At 45.4% G+C, this 20,706-nt stretch overlaps 2 protein-coding genes across 3 annotated transcripts in view; both read left to right on the top strand.

The window, feature by feature from the left end:
• Positions 1-45: 45 nt before the first annotated feature.
• LOC117607799 (transient receptor potential cation channel subfamily A member 1 homolog) lies at positions 46-6,207 on the top strand. The gene is made up of 12 exons (XM_034331927.2): positions 46-922; positions 997-1,249; positions 1,312-1,514; positions 1,588-1,806; positions 1,954-2,282; positions 2,475-2,748; positions 3,288-3,578; positions 3,787-4,040; positions 4,178-4,655; positions 5,158-5,643; positions 5,772-5,888; positions 5,960-6,207. The coding sequence occupies exons 1-9, from the start codon at positions 539-541 to the stop codon at positions 4,326-4,328; spliced, it is 2,358 nt and encodes a 785-aa protein (XP_034187818.2). The 5' UTR covers positions 46-538; the 3' UTR covers positions 4,329-4,655; positions 5,158-5,643; positions 5,772-5,888; positions 5,960-6,207.
• Positions 6,208-6,367: 160 nt separating this feature from the next.
• The window catches only part of LOC117607798 (protein pangolin, isoforms A/H/I/S), a 165,034-nt gene continuing 150,695 nt past the window's right edge, over positions 6,368-20,706 (top strand). Inside the window, exons 1-2 of one of the 2 annotated variants that reach the window (XM_034331926.2) lie at positions 6,368-7,767; positions 7,894-7,972. In XM_034331926.2, the coding sequence (XP_034187817.1) occupies positions 7,618-7,767; positions 7,894-7,972 (229 nt within the window). In that variant the 5' untranslated portion in view covers positions 6,368-7,617. The remainder of the gene's footprint in view (positions 7,768-7,893; positions 7,973-20,706) is intronic. The other variant, XM_076688544.1, reaches the window with a different exon arrangement.

Raw genomic sequence — 20,706 nt, forward strand, 5'->3', positions numbered from 1 at the left:
AGTGTCTCAGGTGCTACGAGTACGTGTGCACCGTGATTGTGACTACTAACGGTCGTGCTTCGATGAATCGGTCTCCTCCGATGATAGTAGCCAACCAATCCCGTTATCCATTGTTAACAGATTCGTTTCATAGCCAAGTACAGGGTTGTTCATAAGCATTCAGCTCGACCTGCTGACTGGCTGGGTTCGTACGCAAATAACGGAGTACGTCGGTGCACTTGGAATGCAATTGTTTGAAAATTAGAAACATTAGTACAGTCATTGAAAGCTTAGAAATCCAAATTCAAATTCAGGAACTTCAAAATTCAATTCTATAGATGGAATACATCTAATTTTCAAAATGGGTACCAGCTTCTTTGATCCAGTTTCTTTGATTTAATTGAGGGCAACGTCTATCTTTTACGATTTGCATTTTATAACTAACCACATCCTCTGATTACCGGGGAAATATATTAGAGCTACTTTTGATTATGGTTCAGTACAGAGCAAACAAGAGAAGACGCAGCACAGTAGCTTCGAAATAATAACTTCTACCAAAATGAGCATCTATGAAAATGATTTCATTCGATTGATATCCTGTATCGGAAACGACGACGTGGAATCGGCGATACATATATTCACGGAAAAATTTGATAAACGGTTTCTACAACCTATCGGGATTCTTCGAGTGACCGCGGTTCAATTGGCTGCCTGGCAGGGTAGAATAGAATTGTTGGATCTATTCTACAAACATGGCGCTAATATTAATGCCGTGGACAAGATTGGAAGATGTCCATTGTTCCATGCAGCACATCGTGGGAATAGCGAAGTGGTGACTTGGCTTTTGGAACATGGAGCCTTCATGGATAACAAAGTTGGCATTGATAGTTGTTTCAAGGCTCCTACTTTCAACTTTAGCCACTGTTTCGATATTGGTCGAAATGTTAGTGTAAATTATTATATAATATTAGAAGACAATAAAAAAGTACCGTTAGTAAAATACCAATTCATTGATAGTTGCCAATCCCAGAATGTTGGGGAAGGACAGCGCTGCACCAGGCGGTGAAGAACAATCACTCGGAAGTGGTGAGGATTTTGGTGGAGGCTAGGGTTAACACAAACGTAGAAGACGAGCGTGGAATTACACCTCTGCTTTTGGCAGGATCTACCGTAACCCAAGAAGATCCTAATGAAATGTCCAAATTCGTCCGCATAGTCGAGTACCTGGTACAAGGGAAAGCTTCAACCAACGCCGTTCACCCTGACACAGGTAATAACTTGGAAACTGAATCTTCGTCTTCCAAAATAATCATATCGAATGAAATTTTAAAGGTACTACAGCGTTACACTATGCAGTAACGTTGGGAAGTTTCGCAGCCACGAAAATATTGTTGGATGCCGGTGCGTGGCCTCTTTATCAATGTAAAAGCACCGGAAGCACCCCTCTTCACCTTGCCGCCAGTATGGGTAGCTTAGAAACTCTTTCGATCCTCCTAGCGAACACACCTGCCACACACGTCGATGTTTGCGATAACGTAACGCCTAATTCCATATTAATACCTTTTTCACGCTAATCAAGTTTCTTCATCTTTATTGTTTTATATTCAGATTAATCGAACGCCGCTTCATAGAGCTTCTTATCAAGGACACCGTGAATGTATTCAAGCATTGATCGAACACGGTGGTAATCTGGCTGTCGAAACCAGAACCGGGGTCACCGTTATCGACGCCATATTTGCTCACACTCCGAGGCCAGTGACGTTTCTAAACGATATTTTGGACTCTCGGGTGCGAATGAACGGCCGCACGATCGATAGGAACTCGCACGTGAGAAGAAATAATATTAAGAACCTTAATTAAGACTTCCATTTGAGGTTTGAGGATTTCGAGTTTAAACCTGAAAACGCTACCAACTGTGAGAAACAATATTATCGTCGAAATGTATCCTAACTCTTATCCTTATTCCTGTCGAAGATCATCGTTGACTTCAACGTACTGGCGCCGAAAGGGGAGTTGCAAATGGGAGTTGTTACGTCCCTTATTGCAGCAGCTTCAGACGAGGAACAATTGACGATACTGCAACATCCGTTGGTGGAAACGTTTCTCTGGTTAAAGTGGTCCAAGCTGAGAGTGTTCTTCTTTAGTCTCGTTTTCATCCACGCCCTGCTGGTACTTTCCCTCTCTGGTTACTCTATAGCGTTGCTGCAGCACCAGACTGATTGTACGCTGTTAAGAAGGATCCTCGCTTCGTGTTCGTGTGTGCTTTTCTTCCACAATATGGCGCAGGTGTTAATGGTGCCAAGGTTTGTGTGTTAGCTATGCAATTCGTCTTACCGTACGCGTAGAATAAGTCCTCCGTATATAAGGTGGTTTCGTTGCGGAACACTCAGTATACACCTATACCGATATCAAAATGTCCATAATATCCCCACAATTATCTTTACCATCGTGTATTGAAACGTGAAAGAAATACGTACGAGTAATGTTTTTTCCAGATATTACTTAAGGCAGTTCGAGACGTGGCTCTCGTTTGCATGCGCAACGATATCGTTGATGATTTCCACAGACGGTGGCCACACGGATGCAGTTACGATCCAGCCAAGGGGAAAAGAATTAAACCCCACGGAACATCGTCCGCAGTGGGTGTTGCATTCCATCAGCTTGGCAATCTTGCTTGCATGGATGCAAATGATGCTGCTAGTTGGCCGTCTCCCAACGTGCGGATATTACGCGCTCATGTTCTCCACGGTACTAAAGAACATCCTTAAGGTCAGTCGAGACACGATCAGCGAAGAATTATTCACCGCGAGATAATTGCTGTTATTCGTGTTCGTCCCGGCGATCGACGATGGAAAGTGAAAGTAACGAGGGAAGATCGGTGAAAAGAACTCCCAATTTTCCTCGTTACGACACGAAGTCGAGGTTAAACACGTACGAATAAAAAAAGCACCTTCGTAGAGACACGTTCCTGTCTGTAAAACGTTTTCAACCGGTGGTATTAACAGAGGACACGCGTTAACCCTGATTTAATATAGCGAGGGGTGGTTTTTTAATTCCAGTCTGTGTCACGGAAGATCCGCATTTAGCCGGGAGGAAAGGTAAGAGCGACGAAGCTTTACCCTTCGACGAATATCGTTAGAAATGAAAAGCCGACCGGGGAGAGGACCAAGGTTCTAAATGTCTCTCCTCGATGGTGATACGGCACCCATCAGGGCCCACTTGCCTACCCCTATGCTCGCCGCGGCGCACCAACCTGCCACCCTCGCGATTATAACAACGTGCATCTGAGGCTTTTTATTTCCTTTCAGGTTCTCCTAGCGTTCGTCTGCCTGATTGTCGGATTCGCGTTCAGCTTCGCCGTTTTGTTCCACGGGAACGACCAGTTTCGCAATTCCTGGAGGGCCGTCGTGAAGACCGTGGTAATGATGATGGGTGAGTACGAGTACGGGGCTCTGTTCTCGGACGAGAAGAATGGGAGTTCCTTCCTACCAGCCACGAGCAGGGTCGTGTTCCTTGCTTTCGTCATGCTCGCTAGTATCGTCCTGATGAACCTGATGATCGGCCTCGCGGTCAATGACATCCAAGGCCTCGAGAAGATGGTACGAAATTCTTGCCTCGTATATCTTCCATATCCATCGCGAAATCGCACTCGCACCTCTACTCTTAACAATTAACAAGTTTCCTGAAGATTTATAACCGCGGATATTTGCCGGCTAAATGAAATAAGTACAAATAATCTTAACGTAATACCTAAGATTATTTATAAGAAAAAGTAAGTGAACGAGTCACGCGACGATCTGCATTCAGGGTCACATTCGTCAATTGCTGAAGCAGGCCGAATTCGTGGGTCATTTAGAAAGGCTGACATCACACCGAATCTTTCGCAGCAATTGGCTACATCCTCGGTTAAGTTCGCTGCTCAACTCGAGGCGCAGTATTCCCACAAAAATTACGTTCGGTTATCACGAACGTTATTTTCGTGAATCATCCTCGGGCGTCCCGGCGAGGCTGAGGGAAACCTTGTTTCTGTTGGCTTCAAGGAACTCGCGCGACTGCAAAAGGTGAGCAAATTAATCGCGCCGACAACGGGGAAGTTTGGTCGCGAGGCGGTCAACCGCGATCACTTTGCTCCTTAATTAATAATTCCACCGTAATGGTTAAAAACTTTTAGCAACTTAAAGAAAGAGTCTCTTTTCAGCACGGTAACGAGTGACAAGCTCAAAAACAACGACGACAACAACAATACGGAATTAACAGCGCTGTTGGAGGAAGTGTTGCTGCAGTTAAGGACATCTTGTTATCCTAGCGCAACGGCAAGGAAATTTTCAAAACCCTTCAGTACTAAATAAACCAAGAAAAAATACTTACAAACTTATAAAGTACTTTTAGAATTTTCTTTAAAGTATTATTTCTTTCGAGACTGGAATTTTATTGTAGGACGATGTTGCACATGATTTAGTCCTAGAAATGATGATTTTGTACTATTAAAAAGGTATTTTATTTAAATATAATTATCTGCCCCCAACGTCGATATCACAGATACTTGTCCTTACCGACCATAGCCAGCATAGGTTCTCTCAACCACCAATCACGACATAGATGTCTCTGCAAGACAGTCTACGGTTTTCAAAGCCATAACGTACTTCGATCGTGTCGCAAGAAGATTGTCAAAAGCGGTAAGTAATTGAATTAATTAGTAAAAATACCTTTCAATACATGTTATTAATCATCGTTACATGTAATTTTACTTGCTGGTTTAAAATCTTTTATCAGATATTTAATATTTGCTGTAGTTTTCTTAAATTTTACATATCAGTAAAATTCGTCCGAGAGATTCTCAAGTAACTACGGTCATAAAGTGAACAATAAAATATATTATGAATTAATGAAAGTTATAAACTAATGCAATTATAAATTAATACTTATAATAGTTATAGTAATACAGTTACAAATTAATATCGATACAATTTGCTTTTGCTTCATTGATTTATACAAAAATTGATTCGAGCAGATTCAGTCATTTTGAGGTTTGAGGTTATTAACACCGGCATGATATTTGCCGGTGATATATAATCAATATAATCACGAATGATCACGTGTATTATTAACGAGACTTTATTGTTTACGTTACAGACGTCATACGTATGAAATTTATTAACAAATATTTTAATGTGTAAGGTGAACATCTTCGGTTTGGAAATTCACACGCACGTGGGCAGTTTTCTTCGTTGATGGACATGGCAACGGGACAGAAGTCAGTTTGGTTACTACCTAATAAGGGTACCTGAGTTTTTGTCCAGATTTTAATTGAATACAAAAATTGGACAGGACAGTGGCGGGCGTATATATTACCATAAATTATCGTTCACCCGCGGCTATAAAGAAATCACGCGCGCAACTGTCTTAACGGTTGTAACAGGCTTGAACATAGTGTTTTGTGACTTGAGTTCACCTTCATTTTCATAAAAAATGGTATCAGACGCAGCATCGTTTCGTTAAATTCAATAGGTACACTGGAGGAAGCAAAAAGGTGTCACCGAGCTGGATAAAAAGGTTACTTCAGCAGGATACATAATTTATAGGGTCGACTTTGAAACGACCAACGAGATCGGAAAAAAATTTGCAAACAAGTTTCCTCGATTCAGAAGATTTCCAGATATTCAGGTAGAACGAAAATTTGCACCTTCCATAAACTCGTTCACCAACGGTGCTGTTGGAAACTTGCCAATACTTGTGTGTTCAATTATGATAAACAAGGGTTTTCAAGGCTAAAAGTTTTACGTATTAATTAGTCTCTAAGAAGCCTTAAGATAATTCCGAGACTGGCACATGATGCTACTGGAAAAGGTGGTGGTGATGTGGTGGCAATTGCGGTGGCGGTTGCGGTGACAGCATCAGCAGAAGCATTGGTAAGAGGAGATGGTTAGAATAGTAGCAATGATGGTGATTATAGAAGCAATGACAGTAGTGGCGATTGCAGCTATGACAATGGCAGTGGCAGTGACCTCGGTAATAGCAGTGGTCAACAGCGGTGGTAGCGATGGTACGAGCAACATCAGCAACAGCAGCAGCGACGGTGGTAGTAGTGGCATTAGCAATAGCAGCGGTGGCGGTGGCGGTGACGGTGACATCAGCAACAGCGGCGGCGGTGGCGTGGCGGTGGCGTGGCGGTGGCGACGGTGGTGGCGACGAAGACAGTGCTAGGAGTTCGGGCAAGTTCGCAAAGCTTCGGGTGGGGTCGGTTCGCCGCCTTGCCTGCCATGACTGGCCGGCCGAGGCCTCGCGGGGGGTGAGGGTGGGGGCGAGGTGGCGCGTCGGCGAGGGAAGCCGCGGCAGTGAATCCGGCGTCGTGATTGGTCGTCGCGTGGGAGAGCCGCCCGCCTGAGCTCACCGTGACCGGCAGTCGGCACCGAGCATCCAGGCAGAGCACATCGAGCCATCGGAGTCGGGGCGAGATACGGAAACACGCACCTCGGGACCTTAGCACGGGCACGATGGCCGTCCGGCGCGTGCACCGTCAACAACAGCAAGAACAGCAACGTTGTCACCGTCGTCGTGGTGCCGTACTCGTCGCGCGTGTCCTTCGTGTTTACCTAGACACGGAATCGAAGCCGCAGCAGCATCGCGCGCTTGCTAAAGCATCGTGGCCACCATCGTGCGGATACGTGGCGCGCGGACTATGCGCCTGGTGCACGCAATAAGAAACGAAAAGAAAAAGAGAAAAACACGACGACGCGCGACGCACGGAAAGTTGTTGCGCGTTAAATACGACACACACGATCTGCCATTCTACACAAGCTACCTAAGTACAAACACGTTCCATCGTGTTACCTTTTCCACGTCCCCTCGTTTCCAGCGGCTGTACCGCGCCTCCTTCCCTGTGCACCGGCCTTCCCACGCGGTCCTCCTATCGTCGGTGAGATTACGTTTCGGTTAATACGCGAGGAAACGCGCGTCGCCCGTTTGCTTGTCAAGCCTTTTATCGTTTGCAGTTCGGGTCGTAAAGCATCGTTCAAACAAAATAGATATACATATATCTATCTCGTTGTGTTTTGACTGGTGGTGCATTTTTATTGTTCATCGTCGCGGCGTGCTCTTCGGTGCAACGTTCTCTTGTGCCCGTTTCGGGAAGTGTGTTGTATGTAACCTAACCTCCTCCGTCGACAACGACGAAGACCACGACGACGTTGGTGGAGGAGGCAAGGTGACGGTGACAGTGAACCATTCTCTGTGCTACGTCCAATTGTATTCCGTTCTGTTCTGTGCGGGGCAGCAGTGAGACAGAAGGGAAAGAGAAAAAGAAAGAAAGAAAGAAAGAAAGAGAGAGAGAAAGTGTCTTGTCGTCGGTGGCGTTCATTCGAAGTCAGCCGCGTTCATCTGTAGAGAGCAGCGCAGCAGTTCCGACGGACAGCACGTCAGAGAGGCTGTCGTCGTCGGCGTAGTAATCGTTTGTTGTGCGTTGCGTTGAACTTGCCTACCGGCATCTCGAAGACCGGCTTTCGAAATTCCCGCGTAAGCCTGATCGGTCGCTTAACCTCTTCTCTTGGTCCGCGATTCGTGGCGGCGGACACACCTCTCGCGTTAAGTCGGTGGACGACGAGGACAGGAAAGACGGTGGCCGTCGCTCGGCCAGCAATAATGCCGCACGTGAGCAGTAGCGGCGGCGGCGACGATCTCGGCAGCGAAGACGAGGTCAAGGTCTTCAAGGATGAGGGCGAGGACGAGAAGAGGTCCTCCGAGAACCTCACCGAGGAGAAAAGTTCCCTCATCGACCTCACGGAATCTGAGGTGCGTCGATAAAACATTTCCTATTAACCGTCCCCTAAACGTCTTCTTCTCGTAATCACCTCCTCCCCCCGTTGGTCACGATCTCAGGACGTCGCCTGCATTAAGTGCGTGCAATGTGTGTTACAGGAAAAGGGCTCGCTCGCCGGTGGAAGTTACGCGACGACGGGCAAAGCGTCAGCGAGGTCGGATCTCAGCCCCGTTTTCGGTAAGTCCAATTTATATTCCATCATTTTCATCTTCGCAAACAGAGAAAACCACCCATCTGTTTTCCATATGATCAGAATTGAATTCAATTGCCAGTAAACAGTCGTATTTAAACAAAACACGGAAGATCAAAGCTCGGTGGTGTTCTCTGGCGATAATAAAAGAATTAAGCGTCTTCCGCTATAAATTTTGATAAGTAGAATTTCAAATAAACGCGGCTGTACGTTTACATCCGAGAATAATGTTCGTAAGAACACTGCTACTAAAGATAGTCGTTGGAGCTTAAATCGTTTCTCGGTATTTGTTTGTATCGACCATTACAGAGAAACACTTTCAAGAAACGGTAGATTTCAAATCAATCCGCATCGATGATAAACGCTTATTAGATCGAAGATCGAACGGTGGATCTGTTGCGTTTTGAAATACGGGTCGAAAGTCGGCGAACGTTATATTCTACCGTCGCGTCGTCGGGACGTTTTATCGCAACTCGACTATGAAATCTGATAAGGTGTTATGATGTTTTATGCGTGTCGTGGGGGGCAGAGGCTGATTCATATAAACTAACGTCATTGTAGGTGGTTATCTTACGATCTCGTAACGTAATCTACTCGTGGCAAATCGCTTTTATGTCCTAATGATAATTTAGACGCGTCGTGTTCGTTGCGGTAAATCGGACCTTTCGAACGGCGCAATTCGATTAACCCCTTGCCCGACGATTTGTTTGAAAACAAACGTGCCCCTTCGGGCTATTCAATTTCATCGAAACTCCGCACAGAAGTGTCATACACGTCATTAACGTGTTCCAATGTTTTTAGTTAGGTGAACGAGTTGCAAAGTTACTTTGTAATCGAATCGTTCGTTTATACAAATTAGCAGAATAAAGTACCAAGCCCAAATACCTGAAATATTAACATCGCGATCTTTTCGCAGCGTTCGCGTTTCTATCCCGAAAATTTTCAACTTTTTCATTTACACTTTTAATAGAAACAGTGTGAGAGTTTCAAGCAAAATTTTTAATATTTAATCATTTAGGGACATTTTTCCATCGTTTAGAATCTCGAACGCAGGGAACTATCGAGTGGCTACTGTATTTACTGGAATTTTTCATTCATTTCTTTACCTTTCCATGAATGTCATTCATCAGCTACGTTCTTACAAGGAAAACGTTCGTTTCATTGTATAGAATGAAGGAAAAAAGTTTCGCGAGCTGTGCGAATCGGCGTTATACATATAATAGCTTGTTTCGGGGAATCGTTCTGAAAAAAAAGCGGCACTTGCCCACGATTCTGTCGTTGTTTTTTTACAGACATACGATACCGTTTCTTCCCGCCGCTTCCAAGTAAGGCGACGGTCGGCAGCGGTGTATCGGTCACGAAAATTTCGAACTCATTTATTGACGTTTCTCCAGTTCTCTTTTGTTCCGTCTGTCGAACTGGCTACCGAGCGAAACTGCACTGCTGAAACTGCTTCTCGGACATTGGACAACTTTGTTGTCGGTTGCGTGTTTCTTTTTTCACCCCGGGTCTGACGAAAATAATTGCCGAAACTGAACACGATTCGTTTTCGTTCTCGATCCTTTCTTTCGCTTCGCGTATTGTTACAAATTAGTAACAGCAAGAATTGAAAAGTAATCGGACGCAAAATTCAGATGAACGAGGAACGAAAGGAGGGGTGGTTGAAATCGAATTGGCTTAGTTAAAAGCGAAAAGGGTTTTTCGGCGATGTAAACGCGGCCAAAGTTAATCCCAATTTGCCGGGGGAAATTGAGCGAAGTTTACGGAACGCTATTATTCTCGCGACAGGTTTGAAACAAATTGTGACTCGTTAGCAACGGTGCACAATGAAACACACGCCGGGTCTCCTTCACGGCAGCGCGGTTTCTCCTAAATGGCAGACTTTGTCACTGACAAATCGATGTCGTTGACGCTCGTACACGTTGTCACCGTGTTGCCAAAACACTTAAACGAATTATTGCTTGACTGGCCGTGATTTCAATCGTTCAACGAACGCGCATCATCATACACCACTTTACTGGCGAACAAAAAATTTTCAAAGAGACGTTCCTATTTCTATTTCTTTTGTTCGCAATCGGTTCCTTTCAAAATGATTCTTTTTTTCTTTTAAAAAATTAATTGAAAGTAAATAGAATCTACCTTACATACGTTGGAGGATTAACGAGTAATTGTGTAGTCATAATTATTTCGATCGTCGTTTTATCGATGCTCGCTTGTCGCTTTAAGCTAAATTATCGGAGATCTGTATCGTCGTTTGTTTGTTACACACCGATCGAATATGCTCCCGTGGAAGATAATTTATCGTCATCGCATGACTCGTGTCTAAATCGATTTCGTCGATTCTAATTGATCAGCCCGTGATTGATCGATTAAACGAATTTCAAACTTTCATTGCGTGTCCCACTTGCAACGAAGCGATGTTTATAAGCTTAAGTTTGATGGGTTACCTTTTGTTTCCCGACAAAGTATCTCGGATCTTCTTTGCGAGATGTTTCTTTTCCTTAACGAGTTTTAACGACCAGTACGTTTTCTATAGTCTGTAATTCAACGAGAAACCCGTATATTAATCGTTCCCAATAATCATACATTGAAGAAGATCGATTTATCAGCGCGCGTAATATCAAATACGTTGCACATTAAGCAAATATATCAGAGCTGCGTTAAACGAACGGTCCATTTCCATCCTCTAGATCATCCGAGAAACCTGATTTGCTAATTGTTTCGCACGGTGTATTTTAGAGGAGGCGATATTTTATCCGGCAGCGTGCAGGCAGCAAAGTCACCGCGTGCATCACGTAAAAGCGCAAACGAATCCGCGGAGTGTTAAATTATTGTAATTTATCTTGTCTGAACGGTAGCCACACACGCCAGCCCCAACAGCCTCTCGTGGCACGACACGAAAATCACTTTCTGTGACGTACAATTACGTGCAAATAACGCCGCTCTCGGATCAGAATTCGTTGCACTCCCGCCGAGGAACGTGCAAAATATTACGTCGGGATCCGTCGTAATCGCTTAAGTGGTTAATTATGGTGTGCTTCGAGGATGGCTAGAGGAGGCTGAGGTGGGATTAATCTTGGCATCATTTGCTCTGGATCCTCTCTCATCCTTTTTCCCTTTTTATTTTTCTCCTTCCGCTTCTTCCTTTTCAATTTTTAATTCTCCCTCAAACTGTTAGATTGTCGCATATCAAACACTTCTTCTAGATAAAAGTTTTATCAGATATAGTATATATTTTTTTTACCATTCATTCAGTAGAAACAAGATCGTCGTTCGGTTGCGGGCTTTTCAGCTCGTTTCCTTGCGTATCTCTCGAAGGTCTCCTCGCGTATTTTTGCACGCTCGTTAGGACGCGTTTTACGCTGGAAGGATCGGTCGGTGAACTCGTCGCTTCTCGTTTCGTTCGATCGCAGGATCAATTTCGAAACACGCGCTGCTTGTCTCGTTCCTCGCATTCAACTCACCGTTTTCTTATTCATTTTACTCCGGTTAATTCGCTTTTCTTTTGTTGCGCGAAAAGAAAAGCAAAAAAACAATGCAAGCTCGAAATTTTTCGGCCGTAATAATTTGGCAGCGGGCTCGATCGTTGCGTGTCTCGAAATCGAAGGTGCCCTAACGATGCATCGGTATAATAGCAGAAAAATGCAAGGAAGAATCTACCTCTTCTTCTTCTCTTTCTTTTCCTTTTCTTGCCAATTTTCCTCGCGGTGCGTGCTATTTATTCTCGGGTAATTTCGAAATGCACGAACGCCTTTTAAATTGCGTCTTTCGATAACTATACCCCGAAGATTATTGTACACAAATAAAAACATGACTTCGCTATGTACGTGTCGGTGTCTGGAGAGCCATCGAACGTCTCAATATTAATGAAGATTTTTTCTTAATATCAAATTCTCTATGAACGCGGTGTCCTTTTTTCTATCTATAAGTTGTTCGGCTAATTAGTCAGCGACATCGAGTGGACAAACGTTTCGCTATCTTGCCCCGCGATTACACAGATTCGCCGGATTGCTTGGTTCGTTACGCTTTTGGTGCAACAGCCTAACTGCTGTTAATTATCAGACACGCCTCGTTGGACGTAACAATGACTAAGTATATTTATACGGTGCATTATCGCCGCGATGCATGCACGCTGGCCTGGTCGGTCTGTTCGAAATCGAAGCTCACCGTAAGAAAATCGTCATTAAACGCAGCGGGGGAATTGCGAAAGATCGAGAGGAAATTCCACGGCTCGCTCGTTATCTTCTTTGACGCTATAGCCAAAGTAAATACTGCCTGCATGTAAAGTGTTCAAACATCCGACGCTGATCTTAACCCGTTGCTTTTTACTACACTAGTATCCCAGACATTCCCCAGATACGTCTCGCGAAGGAGAAGAATTTTAATCGTTAATTAGTAGTGCGGATTTCAATTTCAACATTTACAGTGATAGTTGTTACATTGCTGGGAATAGTGTCGTTTAAATAACTATTATCACACGATGAGGTAATGAAAATATTCGAAAGAAAGATAATAATGGTGTCCGATGTTTGTGTTCGGTGTCACATGACTATAATAGCGACTCGATCAGTGAACATGTGCGCAACCGTTTATCTGTTTGCTCTCTCTTTCGTTTTGTTACGTTTTTTCTGAATGCAATCGCACAAAGAACGTAGACAAAAGGCATGGCTCGTTGTTTGGAGCATTACTCTTGATAGTGTCAACCACTGACTTGATACAGCCTCCTATGTCTCTACAATAACAATATTAATAATAATCGAGCGCAAGAGTGATCCGCGACGTGAGCGACGAACGTGTTAACTTCGCGAGCCTAAAAAAAGCAGATAAATCAAACGAAATCAAGGAACACGAATCTACGCATTTCCTAATGGTTGGGCGAATTTTAATAAAGTTTGTCGCGAATCGAATCGACTTGCAGTCAGTTGGCTGCTAGTCTGGCAAAGAGTCGCGCTCGCAAAAGCGCGTTCACCGCCTCGATATGCACTTTGCCGCTACTTGGAAACTGCCCTCCGCCTCCGGATCGCACCTCGCCGCGAATATCGTATATGCAACTCGTTCTCAAAGAGTCATGCGAGAGAGAGAAAGAGAGGAGAAGTTGGTGGTCGATAAGAGGGAGGAGGAAGAAGAAGTGAGAAAGAGAGAGAGAGAGAGGAGCGAGGGGGGAGAACCATAAACGATGTGTCTCGTTGTGCGAAGTAATTGACGAGTTCGCGTGTAGGCGGTTGGGCGCCTAGATCGCCTCGAGCGTACCGTAGGCTTATCCTCAGAGACGAAAAACGAAACGAAACGAAACGAGCAGCCCTGATACCGGTCGAGGAGCCGAGAAGCGGAAAGGGCAAGAAGAAGGTGGAGGTGGGTTCGCGCGGCTCGACACGGGAGGAGAGGAAACGAGACGAGGGAGATGCTCTCTCCCAACGAGATAGGAAAAGAGAGGAGAAATTGACAGAAGAGTCGGTTAGTCGGCAAGAGGAAAAGGGACGGACTGAAATTGAGAGTGGGTTAGCTGGTGTGCCTGAGAAAGAGAGAATGTGTGCGAGATAAAGCATTAAGCTCACCGCACACGATATTTTTCAATCTGGATCCGCTATTTTGAAACTGTGCAGGAAATCGTGTTGAAAAGTGACATTCTATCATTTTTTATGCGCACAGCGAGTTGTTACTCGATGCGTTACATTATTTAATTGCACCCTGCCTTTGATCAACAATTTCTAGCTTAACAACGTTCAGTTCCACTGACAATTGGTTATTAATCAGTAGCAAACTAATGAATAGTGCTGTCAAAGCAATTGCGATCAAGAAAATCTAGCAAGAAAACGAGCACCGTATGCAACTGGCTTTAGCGAGTGACTGAACGAAGCAAGGAGCAAAGGAGAGGATAAGAGAGAGAGAGAGAGAGAAAGGATGCTGCTGCATCACCCTGAACTTGCCCGAATACCTTCCCTCCGAACCTTACGTTGTGTATCCGTTCACCAATGCACATGGCACCCAAGCGAGTTCGAGTTCTCTCTCTTCTCTCTCTCTCTCTCTCTCTCTCTCTCATCTTCCTCTTCACGCCTGTCTCGTGTCCCTGTCTCGAGCTCCGTTTCTCTTCGTCCCTCCTACGAATCTCGCTCGCCCTTTCAGAGAGTCTGCTTCCTTTTCTCTTCTTACTTCGCCTTCTCTGGCGGAGTTAACCCACCCATTTCTTACGCTCTGCACCGTATACCGGGTGTCGGTGTAATATTCTTGGATATAGATAGCCTGCCGTGAGGTTGGGACGCGAGGAACTTCCGGTGTAATATAGAGAGACGGAGATATTGGTCCTGGTCCTCGATCGGCTTTGCTTAAAGCGGAGACACTCGATTGTAATTTAACGTTGATACCAGAAGTAAATTCGTTATTGTTACGGAAATAATTGTAAAAGAAGTTTAGAAATTGAAATTTGTTCGTTATCTCGTTCGAAAATCTCGAAGATATCTAATTTTACTGCCCATTGAAGATCTGTAAATTTTACCGTACTTTGTTTGAGTTGGTCGTAAGACAAATACACGAAAGAAAGAGGAAACAGCGCGATGATTTACAATGAACGAAATGTATCCAGACAGCAATGAGTCAAACAATAGGATGGAATAAAGAATTCGAACAGGGCAAGATTTACGTTGTCGGGTTAAATAGGAATTGTTAGGACACCCGGTATATGAATACAGACGCACTGACTACAGTCAGCATTATACACCTACCCTGACTCGCCTCTACCTACCTACCTGCTCGCTAACGAGCCTACCTGCCGGACTTCTTGCATTCGAAGAGGTTGCCCAAGAGAAGGCCTCATCCCTGTCCGGACCCCCATCCCCATGGGTTCGGCAACTACACCCCGCGGTGGTGCTTGCACCTTCCTTTATAAACGGTTAAACAAATTTCCCTGTAAAACGGCTTTCCTAGAAAACCAGTCGAGAAAGAGAAGCAGAGGAAAAAAAAGAAAGAATTCAGGACTAACCGAGAAAAATATATATTTACTCTCTCGTCTAACGTGTTTGTGTGTGCCCGGATCACGCGCGTGAATTCAAGAGACTTTTGAACATCTTTTATAGCCGAACATAAATTCGATTCGTTGCCATTCAGTTTTTATACTTTTGTCGTTTCTTCTTCCTTGGTGCATTTTTATGATTTATGTAGTAGCCGTTCGAATCGTTCCTAATTGTTGGAACGACCACTTTTCTTTTTTCTACAGAAATGTTTTAGTCGATTCGTTTCGAATTTTTCGTTCGACTAGTTCGTCGCATAGATCGCGATGAAATTGTCGGGAGGATCGATAATCGCGGAGGAGGTTCGTGCACGAACGCGTGTGCCCCGACTCCCTCGAACGTTTCCCGCTTTCGACGAACGTCCAAAGATCCGGTCCCTGACCTGCGACACGTGCCGACCACGTGGGTCTTTTGATTCGCGTTGTCACGCAACCGCGTGCAAAGAAAGTTGCGAGCTGGTGCGACGGTGGTCCGTTCCCGTGCGGAAGACGATGAACAAATTCGATCGTGCGCGTTTCACCGGCTTGTACGCGCACGTAGGTACATCGAAAGGGAGTCGGTCAACAGAGTTATCGCAGACTCCGAACGCGTTCGATAAACATGTCGAACATTCGCATATCGCGATAAAGGTCGAAAGATACGCTTCCGTAAAGGTGCCTGTACACTGGCGGAACGCTTCGCTAACACTGTGAACAAACAAAATAAAATAAAATTTTGTAAATGTAAACGCTTTACGTTGAAAGATTATAGTAGCGGAAGCATTAAGAAAAAGAGCAACAAACTGCTATTCGTCTTGTGTGAAATCGAGTTTGAATCGAGCGCGGAGAGTGAAACGAGACATCGATCTAGGTAACGCGAACGGTGATCCTCGCGTAGACGCGTTGGCCCGGTAATCGCGTGATCCAATCAACGCTGATAACAAGATAAGCCAGGCTAGCTTCGCTCGACTCGTACACCTCTCTCTGTATCGCTGGTCAATCTGGCGTTGAGGGATCGTATCTTTGCTCGTGGGGTCACGTACGGACGTGATTTCGATCCTTTGCTTCCCTTCGGTCAGTCACAGAGGATCGCGAATCCCGCCGCGTGTTTTCTCCTCGTCACGATAGTATCGCGCGATTCGAAACAGAAAATTGTCGCGGTTGGTAGTCGCGTGCGCTCACGAAATCCTCTCTCGCTTTTGCCGCCATTCCAGGGAAAACTTTTCGACGATCGTTTAAAAGCGTTACCCGTCGGCGTCGTGTAAGCAGAGCACGATGACGCGTTATCGCGCGACGCACGGCACGCGCCCTGTTTACATGGGAACGCCGCTTCTTTGACAAGATTAATAACAGCTGGAATTGAATAACTTATTTACGAGCCAGCTTCGCGCCTAGTTGCATCACGTAGATAAACGCAGCCGCTATTTAAAGGACGAGATTCATTCATTGTGTACACATTAGGCGAAGAGAGCTTCCTGGTTCGCACGAACACGCGTTTTCCAGCGCCGAATAAGCCGTCTCTTCAATTACCCTCGCAATTACCGTACCGGTGACGAGCCGAGAGAATCGTGTTTTCGTGTTCTCGTACCGTTTCGCTGATATTTGCATTTTATTTTCCCTCTTTCCCGATGATTCTTGCGTATTAACCTTTTGCACTCGTAATTGCTCGAACGCGATGTATCGGTCAGCCGGTAATATATTTATTAGGAAAATCTGAACGCAATTTGTATTGCAAACAATTTTGGCAAGATTCCCAGTGAGAAACAATTTTTCTACGCGTCTGCGTTGATGACTTTTAGCACCGACCATCGGAGTGGAATAATTAATTTCTTAGATAGAGCGAGAAACGATAACGCGTCTAATCGATGGAATTCCTGAGACCATATTTTATCAGTTGACGATGAACTCTTGTTTTTTTTTCGAATCAATTAACAAAATGCTTTTCATGCCACGTTATAAAATGACATAAGACTGGTGGTTCCGACGGGTCGCTCTTTAATTACGATCCATTTAAGTCGTTGTCAACGGCAAGAAGATCGTATTCCCAATTACGAAGGTGGCTGCTCGTAAAATTTCCTCGGCAAAGCGAGCAATCACCCTCTTTTACGCGTTTATAATATCGACGATCGTCTAATTGCTGCCTACAGAGCACCCCAATAAACGTATTAACGTTAACGCGGCCGCTCGCGTACGTTTTATTCGAGGCAAGAGGAAGGAAGGGAGAAAGAAAGAAAGAAAGAAAAAGGGATTGAAAGAGCGAAAGATATGCTGCAGTGGGAGAGAAGGGAAGAGGAACGAGTCGTGCCACCGCGAAAGAATGAAAGAGCAAAAGGCGCGTATGATAATAAGGCATGCCCACCAAAAATACCGGTTTCCCTCTTGGAGCCCGTGGTTACGATTCAGGTTTGTCCCGCCTGTTTCCGAGACTCTGTCGAAACGATTTTCGTCAAACAAAGTCGTTCGACCGTACGGCTCCTCCAGTCAATTAACGCCAGAAGACCGTCCTCGTTGTCGACCTGTTGTCGACCAGCCTCGATATTTCTCCCGAGAAGCTAAGAATTTCCGACCACTGATCCGGCCAACCCAAAAAAAGAAAGAGGAAAAAAAAATGGCGACCTCAAGAGAGGATACACCCGCGCGCATTCGCCATCGATCCTCTCGACCGTTGATTACGCCATTTCCCGTCGCTTTTTGCTTCTGTCTCTCCGTCTCAGACGCCACAGGGTCACGAGCGACGGTCGATGAATTTCGGCGCTTTGGAAAATGGTCGGAAAGGGCGGATATTGAAAAATCGAGAGGGTGGAAGAGCGGTCGAAAATTAGCTTGACCGAACTGTAAAGAAGAAAGCAAGGCGAGGCGAGTTGAGAGTAACGAGAAAGGAATATAGAAGGGAACGAGAAGCTGCAGGTACGCAGAGAAGGAGCGTGTCCGTAGAACGAAGGTTAGCAATCTGCCTAGTGTTTTACGACAACTATAAATATGGTTGTAAAGCTCTTTGTTTAGAGTTAGTCCAAGGCTTTCGAAACTCTTTGCCCTTCCGCTAGCCTAAATCGTTTCGTCATTGCGACGTTTCGTGTTCATCGGTAAAGAACAAATTATCCTTCTAAATCAATATTCAAAACTTCTCTTCCGAGTTGGTTGATTCTAACGATCGAGTGTGAATTCTGGGTATTCGATCGAGGCGCGAGAGGGAGAGGAAGGCGCGTTTACACGCGTGAAAATTATCGAGAGGACTCTGTTGGAGCATTTAAAAAAGAGGGAAAGAAAGCAACGGCGGGTCCAGTGGCATCTGCTAACCATATGCTAAAATGACTGAGCCCGGATAACACCCTGTCACGCTAATGTCAGGTTAAGCGGCGAGAATGATTTACAAGCGGCGAGTTTCGAGCGAGCAACGGCGATACATCGCTTCGCTCACTCGCTCTGTGGAACGCGCCGCAAGCGGAGACCGCGACGCGATACTCGTTACAACAACGTTATTGCCCGAGCGCAATTAACGTCCGCTAGATACGCCGCGTCGATAGGTTAAACGCGCGAGACGAGTCGCGAACAATCGCTATCGCTCTCCCTCTTTCCCTCGTCACACCGTCGACGCGTTAAAATAATTTATGCCTTCACCGAACCGATCCAACCGGATTCCGGATATGATGCTACCTGTCGCGTTCGATACACGAAATTCTTGCTTGATTTGCAAAATTACTGCTACGAAATGCGAATTGATCGGTGATTGTGATTTCGAGCAGGATTCCTAGGATTTGCTTTCGTTCTTGGTCTTTCGATCTGACGATCGATTAATTCGTCTTTCACGGTTAATACTTTTCGAAGCGCGATAATTTCCGACAATCGTTCCTCTTCTACCATTAACGTTCTGTATTTCGCTCTTAGGATATTACCGACTTCGTAGAGTGGCATGAATCATTCGAATGCGTTCCTTTGATAAGAACGATACGCGTCGACGATAAGCGGACAATAGTAATTCGGAGACGAGGCAGGAAGGTAAACCATTGCGTCGACTTTTTTCCAATAATTCTATTTTTAATTCGACACCTCTGGGTATCTTTCGCAATCACGACCACTCTAGTTTTCCAAGTTGAGAAAAAAATGAATCTCCAAGTAAAATCGATCGGTTCAAGTTTCCATCGCAAGCTAACGTGCCCCGGGTGTGTTGCGTTGTTTCGTTCGAAAAAGAAAAGATTGCGAGCGGCTAGCTTCGAGGCGACTTCATAGAAGGGCAGGAAGTAGCGAAACGCATAATGAGAAAGGGGGTTGTGGGCGGGGATGATGGCGCGAAAAAGGTGATACGGCTCGGAGACAAAGGCGCGGACCACGAGGAGGGGCTGATCAATCGGATCCTCTGCCATCCGGCGGTGAGTTAACTAGGGCTAAATAAGGTAGCCGGTCGGTCCCGGTAAATAATTGTATCTCGTAAAGCGACTAGGTAACCGAGGATTTATATGGGCGTAGCCGACGGGGCCGACACTTGCTACTTCGATACACGACGGCGCATAGCCGTCTCCTCCCTCTTGTTCCTCTCCTTCACCACCTCCTCCTTCTCTTTTTCCTTTCCTTGTGGAACATAACCTGTGAGTACCTCGGTGGTACACACGTGGCACTAGCTAGTAGATTGAAGGGGACACTGGTGAAAACCCCCCTCCTTCCGCGTTGCTCAGCCTCGTATCAAACACTCAACTTGGCCCATGCAAATTAACCGAGGATAATCGAGCGAACGGCTAATTACGTTCGCCAGATTTTATCGGTTTTTATTGCGACCCCAAGGGTCCGTGTCGAATGACAACGCTACTTATAATTTTACTTCCGAAGGGTTCGAATAACTTGAGGAAATTTCTAGTTTGTATTTTGAAAAAAAAAAAAATAGGTAGATGACGCGGGAAAAAGGAAAGATTCATTCGCGTTGATCAACGATCTAAGAAATTAATTACCGTGCGCCAAGGAGTTGCTCGGAGATTATTAGTCACGGCTTGTCCGGTTAGTTCACACCACCGCGAAGCTTCAACTCGCTCTCCGTCGCGTCGACCAGTTCACGCTTATGGATTCGATATAATCTTATCTAAGCGGCAAGATACCGTGCGGTGGTTACGATAAAAGTGCGGTTCTCGTCTGCTCTTTAAACTGGCCGTTCTCCTTTCGACATCGATCTCGGGGACGATCGGCTCTACGATTCGTTTCGCAATTGTTCGACGTATTCAGTGGAAATCCTTTGTCGATCGGCGCGAAACGGTCTAACCGGAAGTCACGTGTGTTCGTGTCCCGTGCCACGCGTGACCATCCTCTTTTCTAGCTTCTCTGTCGTTACTCCCCCATTGTCTATTGATTGACGTACAATCCGGTAGGCTACGATTGCGAAATATTAAGCCGAGTAAGGAGTATAGTAGCCTAATTCGGGGTACTCGTCAATGAGACTGGTGTCTTTGATCTTGGATCAAAGAAGAATCCTCCCGGTGTTGATCGAGATTCCATTCAGGAATATGTATTTGCATACTCGAGTAACGGAACACGCTCGGGCCCGTAATCGTCGGCTAGATAAAAAACGGAAACGCGGGAGGGTTGAACTACTTCTCGAAGTTGTTAAATTCTAATACGAGGATTCCCGAACGTGAAGATCGAAGAAGTTGCCGGCCACGGCGCGGCGCCGGGACAAGCAGGCCCCTAATTTGGGACTTTATCGTCTTGTTATCCTTGCACCTTACGATGCTGACGACCGAGTCGAGCTCTCGGTGT

The sequence above is a fragment of the Osmia lignaria genome, chromosome 6 (assembly GCF_051020975.1).
Source record: "Osmia lignaria lignaria isolate PbOS001 chromosome 6, iyOsmLign1, whole genome shotgun sequence".
NCBI lineage: Eukaryota > Metazoa > Arthropoda > Insecta > Hymenoptera > Megachilidae > Osmia > Osmia lignaria.